The sequence below is a fragment of the Sciurus carolinensis genome, chromosome 3 (assembly GCF_902686445.1).
Source record: "Sciurus carolinensis chromosome 3, mSciCar1.2, whole genome shotgun sequence".
NCBI lineage: Eukaryota > Metazoa > Chordata > Mammalia > Rodentia > Sciuridae > Sciurus > Sciurus carolinensis.
The window spans coordinates 110312713-110330723 of record NC_062215.1 but is presented as its reverse complement, the minus strand read 5'-3'; the positions used below and the strand labels follow the sequence as shown (position 1 = coordinate 110330723).

Below are 18011 nucleotides of genomic sequence, written 5' to 3'. Positions count from 1 at the left end.
CTTGAATATAGTAGAGTAAAAAGAAACAACCTCCCCTCATACAAACCACTGGTTCATTTAATCCTGGAGAAAACATACTACGCAAAATATGTAATTTTTTTCAAATGGAGGTTGATATACAGACTAGAAAAAAGTATGAGTCATTTAAAAAAGCATCTATATAGCTCAGTGGCGGAGCATTTGCCTTGCATGATGATCAAGGCCCTGGGTTTAAACCCCAAACTGCAAAAAGAAAGAAAAATTAAAAAAAATAAAAATAAAAAAGCAATACTCACACCAAGAATCTCATAAAAAGCCTGTTGTTTTATTCTAAGTTAAAGAAACCTCTTAGCAAAACAAGAAATTGCAGCTACATTAGTGGTTGCTCCAGTTAAGTTGCAGAAAAATATATAAAGATAACATACAAAACTAAATATTCACAGAATACTCCATGTTTATATTTAACAACATGAATTATAGGAATTAAATTTTATTTTCAAAACATGTACAATTCTGTTATGAAGAGAGGATAATCACAATTTTCAACCAAACTGTGATAAAAATTTAAAGATGTAGTAATGAAAATATCAGTATGATTAATAACAAGTGAAGTCAAAGCTTGTAAGTGGCTGAGAACTAAAAGAAAGATATTGAGGAAGGGTTAGGGAGATAGCTCAGCTGGTAGTTGCAAGCACCAGGCCCTGAGTTCAATCCCCAGTACGTTAAAAAAAAAAAAAAAAAAAGATATTGAGAAAACTAATTTTTTTCAGAACTTAGTGTAATGTACAAAGCTGCTCCCCACACCTTTCCGGTGCAGCCATTTTCCCCGCCTCCCAACTACTGTCAGTCTGTGAACATCCTAGCTAGCTATAGGTTCATCAGTCAGCTTGCAAGTATCCTTCCCCATTATTGGTCCCCTGTTAGCCCGGGGGAATTCAACTGCTTTACTGTAGCTACCCCGCCATCTTTTCTCATCCTTCTCTCTCTCCTCCTCACTTTGTCTATCCTTCTGGCTTTCACACTCTCTCTAGCGCGCAGCCTTTCTCATTCCTTTTCTTTTCCTCTCATTTTCTCTCTTACCCTGCAGGGAGACACTCTGTTTGCTTAATAAACTCCCTTATGTGATTTCCCGCGTCCGGCATGGTTTCGGTGGCATCCCTTACACTTAGAACCTCCAAAGACACAATGCTACCCCAAAGATTTAGATTCTTCAGCTTAAGCATATTACGTATTAATCATATAACTAGGGGAAATCACTTATTTATCTTTCTAGATTTCAGATCCTTTACTTATAAATAATGAAAATATTCATCCTATTTAAAATTAAAAGTGAAAAATTTTCTATAAAATGTCAAGAAATATATATAGTATTTCCATAGTATGCTATCCATAACTAAAAATGATACCCATAGTTAAAAATGATCTATCATGCCCTAGATCTGAACCTCCTTTCTGAAATTTTAGATTCACTAAGTGGTTGAGATAAGGGGAGTTTTATGTATTGAACAGCTGTTTAAAATGCCTTGGCAATTAAAAAAGTGATTTCTTTGCCATTTAAAAAGTCTCTCATTCATTAAATAAATTTTGCTGAGTAATCCTCAGACAAAGAAAACAAAATATGTGGTATGTAATTTAAATATTTGGATAATATTATACTACTCTCTAGAGATATTATCCACTAAAACTAATGTAAAGCCAGAAAGTAATTGTAATAGAAATAACAATTATCATAAATATAACTAGTAATGTCTGAGCTCTTCCTATGTTCCAGGAGCTACTGTTTTGAGTGCCTGTGGTCTTGTTTCTTTGAATTAATCTTAATAGCTTATGAAGAAGTCACTATCACTACAAGTTTACAGCAGAGGAAAGAATTTGCGTTTTTAAATTGAAACCAAAAAAGCAAAGCAGGATAAAGAGGGTTGGTTTATTACTGGAACTATTCCTATAATTATTTATTTGAGGTACTCGGGATTGGACCCAAAGCCTAGTACACGATAGGTAAGCACTCAGCTATGTCTCTAGGCCTTTTTATTTTATTTTTGAGACAGAGTACTGCTAAGTTGTCCACACTGCCCTCAATTTTGTGCTCCTCCTGTTTCAGCTTCCCAGATTGCTGGGATTAAAAGTGTGTGTGTCACCATGCTCAGCTACAATTTGCTGGAGGTGGGAAAAGGACTGTAAGCAATTTAAAGCAACTGAAAATAGCATTAATGAAAACCCCCAAATCTACTGAACTAATATTAAGAATTAATAAACATTTTTAAAGTTTTTTTTCATTCGTTTTTTTGGATGCTTGCAAGTAATTTCTGGATTTTACTTTGGTACTTATTAACATTAAAATTCTGGAACAGAAGGATTGGGAGTATTGTTCAATGGTACAGGGCTTACCCTGGGTTCAAAATCACCAGCAGCAGGGGTTAAAAATGCTATAACAAAATGAATTCATCCATTCTGCCAGTCTATGTTTTTTAATTGCAGAATTGAGACCATTTATAGAACAGGATGAATTCAACATTAATAGGCCAGTGTGTTTTAGGTGGGGTCATTTTATAGTAATTAAATGTCATTTAAATAATTTTTATATCCCTACAATGGTTTAACAAAATGAAAAATATGACTTCTGGAATAATCTGCAACGATGAGAACAAACTGAAAAGAACAGTTTAAAAAATTTAAAAAAAGAGTATAAATAAATCTTAGAAACACATGATCAGGGGCTGGGGTTGTGGTTCAGTGGTAGAGTGTTTGCCTAGCACGTGTGAGACAATGAGTTTGATCGCAGCACCACATAAAACTAAATAAACCAAATAAAGGTTTAAAAAACATATGCTCAAAACTTTAGCTCCCTAAAATAGTATAAAGATTACTACTACTGGTTAATGTAGTGCACACTTATTATTCCAGCAGCTCTGTAGAGGCTGAGGTAGGAGGACAGCAAGTTCAAAGTCAGCCTCAGTAACCCAGCAAGGCTCTGTCTCTAAATAAAATATTTTTTAAAAGGGCTGGGAACAAATTAAAAAAAAAAAAAAAAAAAAAAAAGAAAGAAAAAGAAAAAAAAAGGGGGTGGGGGGTGGGAATGTGGCTCAGTGGTTAAGTGCCCTTAGGTTTAATCCTAGGTGCAAAAAAACCCCCCCAAAACAAAAAAGCAAGCAAACAAACAAAAAACAAAAACAAAAAAACCCCAATCAACATAAGAAATGCATTAATAGCTAGCATTTATACAGTTTATCAAGTGCCAGGCACTTGTCTCATTCAATATACTAATTCATTGAACTGTTAGCAACCAGGCAGGCAGATGATATAGAAGATGAGAAAAACAAAATAAAAACATTAACTTCCTCAGGCTCATACAGACACTAAGTAATGAGACAGGACTTCAATACTGGTTTCAGAGTCAGTGTTCCTCATTAATAATCTATATAAAAAAATTAAAGATGAGTAGTCAAAATTTTATGAAAAGATGAACAGGGAAAAATCAACCTTGCCTTTTATGAGTCTCTATAGCTTTCTTGAAAATAACATTAAATAATAATCCTTATTTCATGACCACTTTGGGTACATGAAGAAAAAAGTTAGATGAATGAGTATACTATGTAGAGGAAAAGGATTCAGGTTTTGCTCTTTAACAAAGCTTTCCAAGTCTTTGGGAAATATTTTATGTAAGGTCTTAATTTCTTATCCACAATTCTGAAGTCCAAAAGTTTGAAAATCACTAGTTATTTTGCTAGTACTATAATAATGTTTCAGTTACAGGATACATCAGATCCAGCAACTTTTTAAAAAAATTAATCATCATGTGGTTCAAAGACTTTTGGAAATGACTGTGTACACATATGCCAAAGTAGATGTTACCTGATATTCAGAATCCAGTCTAAATGAAGAGTCTCTTGAGTGATAGGCATCATTTAAACTACTTCCTCTGCTTCCAGACATCATCCTAGCACTTAAGGAACTGGAGGGCTGAACAGAAATTCTTCTTGGAATCCTTGAAGGTTTAGACTCCATTCCTCAGGTTTCCTGTGAAATGCAAATTTGGGGTAATTGCCTTTGGGAACATGCAAGCATTTATTTTTTAATCTTCCTTAAATCATCAGCTCAAATCAAGAATTACCTACCATGTAAATTAAATATATACAACAAAGTAAGCAAACTATCTCCATCTCTTTTCTTAAAGGCAAGAGGTCTTAAGGTCCAACCAAGGTTTCTAACTGTCCATACAATGCAGCAAACATGGAAACCTTGTAAGAAACACCGTTTCCAATGTCTAGACTCTTTACTCAACATATAAAGTCCTACATCAATTTGGCATGGCCTTCTTACCATTCTTCACTGTTACTGTTCAATGCTAACCTACTGTACTATTTGCATATCCCTTAACGCCTTTTACCGTGCCTGGAAAGCCCTTACATTCACCATTCAATTGCCCCCCTCATCAGTTTAAAACACAAACATCTTTATTCTGTTTCCAGTAGGTAAATAGTTGTATTAAGACATCACACTACCTTATACTGTACTTTGTTTAAGTATGAAATTTCTCTAGGTTAGAATCATTTAAAGTTATTATAAAACCAATGCCTGGTACTCAAAAAAACCAAGCTAAACTGTAATGAATGATATATTTTGCTTTTATTTACCACTGTCAGGATCTCTTAATTATTATAACAAATAATAACAATAACCACAGCGGATAATTACTATTGAGTATTATATGTTAATCTTCGGGGTAAGGAGCTTCTGGTTATTTACTAGTGCAAGCCAGTCCTGGGGGTGGGGATATTCTATTATTTGTACTTAAAGAAAACTGGCACTGAGGTTAAGTAATTTGCAAATGATTGCACAGCTAAGTTTTCCTGGAATGTTTCCAAAGAATGTTTATTACAGTATGTAAAGTGATAATGTTTTAAGTGAAAAGCTCAACCTACAAACTACAAAATCTATAAAATTACATGATATTGATTCTAATTATATAAAAAATTGGAAAAAAAGGGAAGAAAATCCTTCAGAAAGTTAACAAAATGTTAAATGTGATTTATATAGAATGTGTAATTGAATGCTTTCACCCTGTAGATTAATAATTTGTTTTCTTCACTGTTTGTCAACCCTCGACAAGAGTTACCATTAGCTATGCCTGATTTTTTAACTATACACAAATGGAATCATACAATGGGTACTTCTGCATCTGGCTTCATTTGCTCATCATTATACTTGTGAGACTCTTCTAAGTTGTTGCATATAATTGTAGTAAATTCACTAATTTTTCATAAAGTGTTCTGCTGTTTTTTGAGTGTACATAATTTATTTTCCTATTCTAATGTGCTGGACAAAGGATTATCTCTAGTTTTGGGCCATTACCAACAGCACTGCTATAAGGATATTACCTTTCCAAATTAAAATAACTTGCTGTGTATGGTGGCACAGGTCTATCATCCCAGCTGCTCTGGAGGGTCAGGCAGGAGGATCTCATGATGGAGGCCAGCCTGGGGAAGTGCTAATATCATTTCAAAATAAAATTTTTTAAAGTGCTGGAGGTATAGCTAGGCAGCTATGTGCAAGGAATGGGTTTAATCTCCAATATCACAAAAACAAACAAACAAAAAAAAACTTTTAATACTTTCTGGGACATAGATTTAGAAGGAGGCCTCTGGAGATCAGGGAGGCCTAGACTCAGGAGAGAAGAAAGAGGAGGAGGACCAAAAAACAAACCAAAACAAAAAACAAACAAGTGGATATCAAAATAACCTAACTTCTCCCAGTTACCCATTTTCAAGGTCAAAACTTATTTATCCCCTCATCGTTCTGACAGTAGATTAGAATTCAGGCAAATACAAACAGATGCACTTTGCCTCCCAGATATACATCTTGGATCAAGTATATATATACTTACCTTATTAAAACATTCAAATTTAAAACATTTAAGTTAAAAATATCTATTAATTTTCTGCATGTAACTGAATTGATTTATCAACTAAGTTTTGTATTAATCACATCTTTCTACCTTGAAGTTACTATAGAAGATTTACTTTTTCCATAATCTTTGTCTTAAAAACGTGGTGTCAATAACCAAAAAAGGGCGAACATGGTAGGGCATGGTGGCACACACCAAGCCCTGGGAGGCTGAGGCAGAAAGATAGAGGGCAGGGGCAGAAAGTGATGTATGGGCCTGCATGGGCAATTTAGCAAGACCCCGTCTCAAAATAAAACGTGAAAATGTTGGGGACGTGACTAAACGGGACAGCACTTGTCTAGCACACATGAGACCCACGGTTTGATCCTGAGTACTGAGGGGAAAAAAAGCAGGTGTGGTTAGTAAAGCAAAACCATCAACAAAACATAAGGCTCATACTGTACTGGAAGGTACATGAACACAGGCCAAGTGTCAATTAGAATTATGAAACTAAGAAGAACCTAGAGTAAAAATTACACTATAGGATACCATTAGAACAAAGAAAGTTCATCAAAAACTTCTAGGTAAACATAACAGGTTATTTTTAGGCATCAATGATGCCTACTCCTCTTAAAGTTCATATAAAACGACACAAAACGAATGGAAAGCTTTAACCATGAAAAGAAAAAATAATGCAAAGGAACACGGAAAGCAAGAAATGTAAACACAGTTGAGTTTGATGGTACATTCCCGAAATAGCTACTTGGGAGGCTGAGGCAGGAGGATGCAAGTTTAAGGGCAGCCTAGGCAACTTAGTGAGATGCTATCTCAAAAACAAAATATCTGGAGGTGCAGCTCAGTGGTAGAGTGTCCCTGGGTTCAACTCCCAATACCTGCCTCCCCCCCAAAGAAAACAAAACAGAAATTTAAATGTATATTTGGGAAATCTAAAGGGAGGTACGGTAATTTAGCAGACAGGATGTAACTGCAGGTATCTAGAAAGAGGTAGGAACTGGTAGCAAAGCATTTGGTCTTGTTTCATGAAAGGATCAAGACTTACAAATAGAAGCTACCATAAAAGGGAATTAAGCTTTAAAATGTTAAAAATGAAAAACAGTATGATGGCTCCTCAAAAAACTTAAAATAGAATTATCTTATGATCCAGCAATTTCACTTATGGGTATACCCAAAAGAACTGAGAATAGGGTCTCAAGGACATATTTGTATACCTACATCCACAGCAGTATTATTCACATTAGAGGGTGATAGTTACAAGTGTCTATCAACAGATAAATGGATAAGCAAAATGTGGTAATGGACCTTGAAAAAGAAGGAATATGACATATGCCATAAAAGATCAACCTTGAAAACATTAAATAAAATAAGCCAGTCATAAAAAGACAAATACTCTATGAGTCTATGAGATATTTACAGGGGTAAAACTCAAAGATAAAAAGTAGAATGGAAGTTGTCAGGGTCTAGGGGAGTGGGGAGCTATTTAATCAGTATAAAATGCCAGTATGTAAGAAAAAAGATATGGTGATGGTCAGAAGTAACGTTTGTACACTATTATGAATCTAATGAAACAATGAACTGTATACTTAACCATAGGTAAGGTGGTAAATTTCATTTTACATGTATTTTATCACACAAAAAAATTTGAGGGGGGGGAAGGGATGATGTGTGGGGATAAAGAGCAAGTTGCTGAATTAAAACCTAAATTTTGGAGCAGAATCCCAATTGTTCCCCAGCTCCATTCCCCCAACACAGAGTATTCACTGGAAAATAAAGATCTTGTAGATAACCCACTCCCTGCAATGCACAATTTGTGCAGGGGTTCAGACAAGGGTCAGTATAAGTAATAAAAGAAAAGTTATATACTAAATTTTGAGACCCAGGGTCTCTTTCTTGGTCCTGTTTCTATAATGTTGTCAGGAAACTAAGGTATCTACTCTTGGATAATTACACAACACCACTGACAAGATTTTTTGAAATGAAATGGGAGTGTTCCCACTTGACCAGCCTATCTCACAGTCAAGTCCACTAGATACCAAAAATTTCTAATCAGCTGTTTTAGTGCTTCTCTTTAATAAATATCAAGCTGGGCATGGTGGCACACTCCTGTAATACCAGCTACTTGGGAGGCTGAAGCAGGAGGATAAAAAATCTAGTAGTGAGACCCTGCCTCAAAATTTAAAAATAAAAAAAAGGGCCGAGGATGTAGTTTAGTGGTAAAGTGCCCCAGGGTTCAATTCCCAGTGCCTGTGGTGGGGTAAGAGACGTATCAAGATCATTGGGTATAAAAGGGAAGTCTCAATATAAAAACCAAAGAGGCAGCAAAAAAGCTAACTACAACAACCAATCTGAGAAAAGATCCAGATTCGGAACTAAAATTATCATTTCTTATTCCATGCATATTGCTTTTATAATGTAGGAATTGTTTTTATTTTCCTCTAGGTTCTTTCATGGACTGTGCTTCTGCATCCAGCAATATGTGCTGCTGGTGCACCTAAAACAACTTTTTTCCCCCTTAAATCACATCAGTGCTCTCTAAAAAAGCCACTCATCTGTTCATTGGGCAGATGATGTAGATAGAATTTATTGAGGATATAGGTAGAATTTCAGGTGCTGGGGATGTGTCAAAGAACAAAATGTGCTAAATTCCATAACCTCATGAGTATAAATTCTAGTTGGGGAAGAGAAAGTAAACAAAATAAATAATCACACAGGTTCAAACAAACAAACAAACAAACAAACAAAAACCACCACCCAAACAAGCAAAAAAAAAAAAAAAAAAAGGCTGCAGATGATTCAGGGAGAAGAAATTTGGGGAGATGGAAGGCAATTACTATTCTCAAAAAGATCAAAATCATTCATAAAAGAACAGGATGCTTGAGAATACAATCAGAGTATAAAAGACCTTGTAGATATTCAAAGTGTGATATACTTTTAAAAATGAGATACACTGAAATAAATTCAACATATTGATTAAAATTTGAGGAAACATCCCAGAAAGCAGGAAAAAAATAGAAAATGAAGAAATTAAGAGAACTGTCTACAACTTAAAAATTAATGAATATATTTTAAAAATCAAAGGAATCTTTCCAGAATTTAAAGTTATTATCTCTACAATGATTCAGGAGTACTCAGCACCATCAGTGAAAGTCCACATCATGTACAACCACAAGAATGGGATCCTAATTCCAATACGTTATACTCCAGGTATGTACATGTCAAAATACACTCTTACTGTCAAGTATATCTAAAAAGAACAACAAAAATTACTCAGCAAGATCCAAGAAAATAAGTTCAACATTAAAACACCATCCTCTTTATTTATTTATTTTTTGTGGTGCTGGGGATTTGAACCCAGGGCCTTGTGCTTGCAAGGCAAGCACTCTACCAACTGAGCTATATCCCCAACCCATCATCCTCTTTAAATGTCAGAAAACCAGAAATAAAGGGAAGATCCTATAAATTGCCAGTGGAAAAGTGGATCCTGTACAAAATTAAAGTAATAAAAATGGTTTCACAATATTAAATTCAAGACACTGTCTGTAGTAGTGAGAAGTGTTTGTTTAACCTCGACTTCCAAACTAGCAACTAAGTGTGAGGGAAAAGAACAGGACACAATTGCATATTCTCACAAAATCAAAAACAAAACAAGGGGCTCTGGGCATAGTTCAGGGGTAAAGAACATCAAGGATAAGGCCCAGTAAAATCCCAGCACCACAAAAAGAGGGTGAAAGGACCCACAAACATAGGAACTTAAATGACGGGCATGTCCTAGGAAAATGGGAGTGTAAATCATGAAAAATCAGGTAAAAGAACCTAGAAAGCAGTGACGAAAGGGAAAGTTTAAGAGGATGGTAAAGTGCATAAAATATTTTTAAAAATTGCATCATGGAAACTATTTCATTGGCACGTGGCAGAGATAGTACAAATGGAAAAACCACACTGACTATAAGGAACAAATGATAATTTTCAAAAATCAACTTTTTTACCTTAGAAAATAGAGCCATTGTTCAAGATCAGAGGTATGACTGTATTGGTTGAACTCAAAAATTTAGTCATAATAATATGAACACAGACTATTAAATCAATTTTGTTATAAATACAATGTGGAATGGAGGGCAGAAGGGAAAGTAAGAACAATGGTAAATAACAAAAAAAGTATAATTTAAAATAATTTGAAAATCATGAAATAACAGTATAAACATATCACGTGCAAATATGGAGGGGTAAATAAATCCTTGAAGAAACAGCAAAACATTGAAAAAAAACTTTGGGAAGTGGAACTAGGTGGGGTGAAGGATGGGGCAGAGGACTTTCATTTTCTTTATAAGTAGGATGACAATACTTTGGCATTTGCCTAGAATAGTCTCAATTTATGTCCTGTACCAAATTTATGTTCATTACCCAGGATAATTATTAAAACAGTGTCTACACTTGTCTCTTACAAGTGTCCTGGTTTGGAAGATAAAGCATGTGGTCACCTAACTTAGAAATCTTTTCCAGCATCAGTTTTTTATAAGTTGTGTGCATACTGATAAGGCCATACAAAATCATTTTAAAGAGAGATGAATTTTGGAAATTTAAAGAAGGCATATATTAGGAGAAAGAATATTCATGGTTAAATTGACATTCAAAAGCCTACGAGAAAGAAAAAGTCCACAATTTAACAAGGAGTAGATATTATTTTAATAAGACGGCTATGAAAATACTAAACAAAAGACTATTTGTGATCTGAGGATTTAAAACAGGGAGACAAAATGCTTTTTGAAAGGAAAATGTCTACAGTTGCTTTTTAAATAATAATGCTCTTAATTAGGCCCATTAACAATATTTATACCCAGTTCTTACTTGCAGAATAAAACTAACCTAGTAGGAAGTCTGCTCAAACAAATCCCTTGGGAGGAGGCAAAGAGGCAGAGTCCTCTGAGAGATTTAATTTGATACCACATGAAACTATTTTTGGCAACTCCTCTACATAAAACTGATTGAATTTTGACAATGTAGGTGTTATACGAAAACTTATGTAATTTGGTTGCGTAAGTTGTAGGTCAAAAGCACAAAAATATAATAAATATTAATGTGCAGTCCTTGAAAAATTTCTACCAGACCACTTAACAAGGTTAGAACTCACAGATGAGGCAATTTTTTTTTTAGTGTGCTGATTTCATTTCATTTTTTTTTTTTTTGATGTTACTATGTGCTAGGAATGTTAACTAATACTACACAAGAGGATGAGGGTGGGGGGAGTCCCACTGAAAATATTTATATGGCACCTACAAAGAAATTGTAGTCCTCTGAAAAACAAACTACAAAAATAATTACACAATTTAAATAGTTATAAGCACTATAAAGGAAAAGGTATAAGGAAGAATAAAGAGGAAACCATAGTAAAAGGAAGATATTTCAAATGTAATATTTTTAATAAATATTTGAGTACTGCACAGCACAAAATTCAGGGGCTGGAGTTGTGGCTCAGTGGTACAGTGCTTGCTGGGTATGTGTGAGGCACTGAGTTCAATACTCAGCACCACATATAAATAAATAAAATTAAACAAAAGATTCAATGACAACTAAAAGAAATTAAAAAACATTCATATGTACAATCTTTCAACACAATGGTCTCTTAGTTTCCTTCTGTTATTGTATAATGTAGCTTTAAATTCAGATTTGATCCCAGAGTTGGAGAGTCAAGATCTCCCTTGTGTTTGGTGACAAGATAAAAATTTATCACCACTGGTGGTTTCAGAGGTGCGCCTTGTACTTGACTAAAATTTCTGCTGCCCAACATCCTGAAATTCTTTATGATTTTATCTTAGAATTTGTGTTTTACAAGGGACAAAAGTGACAAACAATGGAATCTGAGCTTCAGTAGGAGAGGCTACGTGCCTCTCCACCATATCTCACCACTCATTTGCATATAGCACACCTGATTGTTATGCAGCTTCTTTAACACACCTAACCTGTACTTGCTTTGAGTCTCACTGAACTCCCAACTCCCAGCATGATAGGTTCACTGGAATTCTATGCGTATGTCCCTCATGAACAAGTCTATGACTCAGCAAGGGGAGTAACAAATACAAGAGGCCACACTTTCCAGTTTCTAGAACATGCTTCAAATGCATAAAGATATATAGCTATGAGTTGCAAAGCCACAAAAACCTTGTGATCAGTATTTGAAACTCTGAGTTTGAGCCCCAGCACTACAAAATAAATTTCCCTCACCTTAAGGCATTTTTATAGTGCATGACATAAGCAATAAGAGTGGCATTTGTTCCAATTTCACAATTTATATAGTGTGTGTCCACCTTACAAATGTAGTTTGCTTTATTTGTTAATTTATTGGTACTGGGGATTGAACCCAGGGGTGCTTAACCACTAAGCCACAAAACCAGCTCTTTCTCATTTTGAGACAGAGTCTCATTAAGTTGCTGAGGGCCTTGAATTTTCCATCCTCCTACTTTAGCCAGCCTCCCAAATTACTGGGATTATAGGCATGTACCACCACGCCCAGTAGTTTGCTTTAATTACTAAAAAGACTAATTTTTTGCAGGTAATTTCATTCAGCATCCTAGAAAGCTCTGCAGAGCTCCTTAAAACAAGTTCATGTTTTTGTGGCCTGTTGAACACTACACCAAAGGATATATAGACAAATTTCTAATCATAAACAGCATTGAATCTATTTGAATCTATTCTGTAGAAATTATCTTGTCTTAAACTTTCTCTTGAGTCTAGGTAAAAGCCAAGTGGAATTCTGCATCATTAACCAACATGCAGAATTCTGAAATTAGTTCTGTGCTTGATATTACTTGCAACTCGGCAAGATCTCTGTCACATGTTAAGTGCACCTAAAGAACCTTTACCTCACAAACTTATCCTAGGCCTGGTATCAAGCCTAGACCATTTCATCACACAAGATTTTACATGGATAACAGGATAAACAAACATCCTAATATATCCTATACTAGGCTATGTCTAAAGGGGAATGCATAACCACATACTTTCTTTTGTATTTCATCCAAGTAGTAACAGCAGTATTTCCCAAGCAAATTTTATTTGCTTTCCATCATCTTAAAAGTCTGCTATGGTCTGAATGTATCCCCCAAAAGAATATGCTGCAAACTTACTCCCCAATTCTACAATGTTGAGAGGTGGGGCCTGAGAGGTTTAGATCTTGAGGACTCGACCTTCATGAGTAGGTTAATGCTGATTACAAGAAGGCTTGAGACAGTTCAATCCATTGCTCTTGCCCTTCTGCTTTTATAAGAAGATGCAGCAAAAAGGTTCTAACCAGATGTAGCCCCTGAACCTTGAACTTCCCAGTCTCTAGAACTGTAAAAAACAAATCTCTCTTCTTTAAAAATTACCCAGTCTCACAAACCATAGTAGTACCAAACAGACTTCAGTTCAAATTCTTTAGCCCAGAACACCAATCTACCTTTTCTATTTAATTTCCAATTGGCATCTTAAAAAATCCTAGCTTCAGTTCAACTTCTAAGTTAGTTACTGAGTACCTAACAGTACTGAGTTTTGCTGCTCAACTCTAGGAATGTAATAATAAAGATTTATGATATGAAATTGTATTTCATAGATGGGAGCAGCATATGAAACATAAACAAACATGATACAACATAAGACTAATAGAGATATACAAAATGCTATTGAGACAGATTGTCAGTTCTTGACGACGGCAGATCATTCAAACCAATCCTTTCTTAAAACAATGAAAAATACTAGATAACAATAAAGAACTTTCTCAAAAGCAATAAAGTGATGAAAAGAAATTTGGTCAAGTTGGGCACAGTGGTACATGCCTATTAATTCCAGTGAATTGGAGGTTGAGGCAGGAGGATCACAAGTTTGGGAAATTTAGCAAAACCCTGTCTAAAAGCAAAAAAGGGTTGGAGGATATAGCTCAGTGGCTGAGCACACCTGAGTTCAATTCCCAGTATCTCTCCTTCACACACACACACACACACACACACACACACACACACACAAATTACTAGGGTCAATAATGAAGGCAAAAGGGAATACAAAGAGATAAGAATGTACAAGAACAATTTTTGTCCTGGAGGCATTTATAAACCACCAGATTTAAATGTTCATTTTGCCAGTCTCATGGAAGGATGTCAAAGCTCAGGACAAACAAGGTAAGAAATTCAACAGGCCTCTAACTCACAACAAGCTGGACTCCAGAGGACCACAACCTCCGACTAAGAGTTATTCCAATAATAAACCAACTCTTGTGCTGATTTGCATACAAGGATGATGTTATTTGGATATATAAATGGAAGTTCAAACCCTGAATTTGGCTTAAGATAATCCCAAACTAGTAATCTACCAACAAATTTGCTGAAGGACTATGCCTTTATGCTAGGTTTCAAATTATTTCTACAAACTATTTTTCAAGAGTAAGAAGCAGGGAATGACTAAGTAAATGCTGAAATAAGGCACTATGTACAAGGTCATTGAGACACACAGGGAGAAAAAGTAGCCTAAGTGCCAAATTAAGTATTTAGGCAGATATAACTGGACTTACATTTAAATAAAGAGAAGCTTGAAAATATGTGCAGGGAACAGGAAAATTCAAAATGAACACTACTAAATAGAGGACAAAAAAAATAAGTGATATATATATATATATATATAAATAACCAAAATTAAAATAAATGACAACACAAAGACAAGACATCCAAAATGGAGGACATTTCATAAGATAACTGGTCTCAAGTCTTCAAAAAGTCCAAGTCTTCCACATACACACAAATATGTAAGTACTGCTGAGTTTGAGACTGAAGATACAAAACAAATGCAATGTATAAACCTCAGCTGGATGCTGTTTAAAAAAGAACAGAAAGTTGGAATGAGCAATGAATTTTCAGTGTCATAATATTTATTAGTAAATAAAGGCAACATTATGTGGATATTAAATTTACTATTCTCCCCTATTTCTCATCTTCAATACTTTAACAAAATTGGGGGAAGTGATTCAACTATGCATTATATAATGTCAAAAGAGAAAACATGTCTAACATAATGAGAATGAACTGGATAATCTATAAAATCATGTTTCTTGAGGTGGGAAAGCAACTAGATGAACTGTACTGCAAAGAGTGGCAAGACTCTCTACAGGAATGGGACAAAGGTGGCCACCATAAAAGTGCTAAGAATGTAACAGTTTATGGAATTCCTAAGTGCATAAAGGCCAAAGATTTCTCTTTTTTTTTTTAACTTTATTTTATTCATTTGTTTTTTATGTGGTGCTGAGGATTGAACCCAGTGCCTCACATGTGCTAGGCAAGCACTCTATCACTGAGCCACAACCCTTGCCCCCAAAGATTTCTTAATGAGACAGTTAAGAAACTCTGAACCAATATAAGGAGAGTTTTTTTCTATAGGCCCTTACTTAATGCTCACAAGAAAGAATGGGGGCAGGCAGAAGATCTCCCTCTCTGCAGCTTAACCACAAAGGACCTGGCTACATTTAAGAACCTCGAGAAACTCATCTGTGTTTCACATCCTGAGTAAGTTTAAGGCTTTGAAAAGCTATTGCTAAGGTTAAGAAAACCAGTTTCTACAAGAACTCTGTACTGATACAAGGCAGGTCTGTGGCCTCTAGGGAGAAGCTACAAAACCAACCTGCCCAAGATCTACTGCTGATACAACGCAGAGATAAGCTGCCACGGGGAAGGGGAAGGCACAAACTGCCTATACCCTAGACTCTAGAATAAATAAAAAGGAAGGAAGAAGGGCAGAAATGCTGGCAAATCCCCACCTGAGGATCAAGAACACAGAGCCCCCCAAAGACTGGACAAAGATCAATAAAATTAAGAACCCCTGCCTCTACCACCACCACCACCACCACAGCTCTGCTTCAAATATGAACCAGTCTACTGATGAGGAAGGTACAACAACCCTTGAGAGACCTCTCTGTGGGGGTATGGCCTGCAGATAGCCTTGGGGGTTATATCATACTGAAAAAACATCATCCAGGATTCTAGGTCTCACAGTATGCAATGAGCAGTGGCAATCTTACTGGAGTACACTGAAGGCAAATAAAGCAATAATAAAGTTCAGACACAGCTTACCTACAGACTAAACCAACTCAACCCATCATACAAATGCCTAAGCAAAAGGAGAGCATACCTTAATCAAGGCATAAATATTATTTATTTCTCAGTTTCTATTCTTTCATTTATAGTATTCGTTAGTCAACAAAAAAATTTTAAGACACACAAAAATGTAAGGAAAAAATAAAAATCAAGAGATAAAACAGCCAAGAGAACCAGATCAAAAGATACCCCTACTGTTAAGTCTACTGTTGAGAATGAAGTACAGACAGACAATGGCAAATACAGAAGAGAGGGTTTAAGAGAGAGAATGATGGTCTACTGTACATGTAACTGGAGTGACAAAAGGAAAGGAGGCTTCAGCAGAAAAAATATTTGAAGGAATACCGGCTGACTGATGAAAGGTCAGGAAGCCCAAGAAATACCAACTAGAATAATTAGCAATTCACACTTAAATAACTCCTACCAGACTGCTGAACTATCACTTTACTAAATACAAACAAAAAACCTTCAACATTATGGAAACACTGAATGGGGAGTCAAAAGTTCCAACAAGATGGAAGATTTCAGAAGCAGTAACATTTGAGCAGACCTCTGATAACAAACTAGAAAAACAAGATGGCATAAAAATGCTAAAAGCATGTTTAAGAACTAAAAATAGAAAACAATATACCTAATAAGGGGTGCGATTCAAAACACAGAAGAGGGCACAGGAAACGGATGCTAATAAATGCAGAAAGTAGATTATATCCAAATTGTAAAGGTGCTTGTTTCCCTCTGCTCAACAGTAATTTAATAAGGTAATGACTCTGAAGCTCTCTACCACCAGTGCTTTGGGTATTATTTTTCTCCCTTAATGACTTCAAAAATTATGTTTCTGACAAACAACTACAGCATTCAAAAAAGAAACAATTAGGATGCCAACAAAACATTATCCAGTTCTGGTCTACCCTCAAGAATATATTCATATATAACTTGCTGCATTTTTTTGCAATACTAAAACTAACTCAATAATTAATTTTACTGCCTTAATAGAACCATAAAGAACAAAATATTGCCATAGGCTAAAGGGACCTACTAAGCATTGTGAAACAGGGTAAACTAAAAAACAAACAAAACAGAAAACTCCAAAACTAAACTGGTATCCTGGTCAATTTATAGGAAGAGAAATACTGGTTCCAACACAAATATGTGAGGGCTATAAGTAGTGGAAATGAATAGAAGACAGATTCAATTTGTACATCTAAAGAAGAAAAGAATTTTAACTGGGGGGAAAGGGAAGCAACTATTTAAAATACTGATGAAGAACAAACGTTTTAATGTTTTCCTTTTTTTTTTCCCCAGGGGGTTGGGAGTAGAAACAAGCTAGTTTTAAAGAATGAGCTGTCTGAGAGCCAGAAATCCAGAGGATGCTGGAAGTAAAGTTTGAAAACATGGCAGAGCAGTGGGCTGGTAGATTTCAATCATACTGATCTATTTACTTATTTCCAGACACATATGCTACCTCTTTACCTTTTGCTTGTACTATGCCTTCTATCTGGTAAGCCTTAGCACTCCCTTCTCCCAAGTCATTCTCTAATTAGTAAAACTGGGGGTCTATGAAAAAGGAAACAAAAACTTCAGGCAGTGTAGAAAAATACTTGGAACAAAACTTCACCTACTACCCTACCTACAAGTACAGCTTTCTCTGAACACTACCAAATGTTCCTTATCATGTAGGGCTTGGATTTTTTAGTTTACAAAATTTGGAAAGCTGTGAATTCCTAAAAGGAGAGCTAGAGCAGGGCAATTGCCCAAAAGTTTTTCTTTGCTTCAGCTTACAAAGGCTTTTCTTAAGTATCCTCTTTCGTCACTCTAAGATCACTGTGTTCCATTACTATACTCATGGTTTTCTTCAGCTGTCAAAAGTCATATAGTAGTCACAAACCAAATAACCAACTTTACAAAAAAAAAACAAAACCCCAAACTTATCCATATTAACAAATGCTAATTCCTAAGTCTTTGCCTATATTTTAATGTATTCATTAATAAAAAATGTATTTATTGCATTAATAAAAATCCAT

At 35.3% G+C, this 18011-nt stretch overlaps 1 protein-coding gene across 7 annotated transcripts in view; it reads right to left on the bottom strand.

Annotated features, from left to right (window-relative positions):
• The window catches only part of Marchf7 (membrane associated ring-CH-type finger 7), a 55576-nt gene that overhangs the window by 31788 nt on the left and 5777 nt on the right, over window positions 1-18011 (bottom strand). For 6 of the 7 annotated variants that reach the window (XR_007107805.1, XR_007107806.1, XM_047546027.1 and 3 more), the window contains exon 2: window positions 3832-3996. Coding sequence is in view for 4 of the 7 variants with exons in the window: in XM_047546027.1 (XP_047401983.1) it covers window positions 3832-3984 (153 nt within the window). In the remaining 3 variants the exon portion in view is untranslated. Of the gene's footprint in view, window positions 1-3831; window positions 3997-18011 lie in introns of those variants that run through there. The other variant, XM_047546030.1, reaches the window with a different exon arrangement.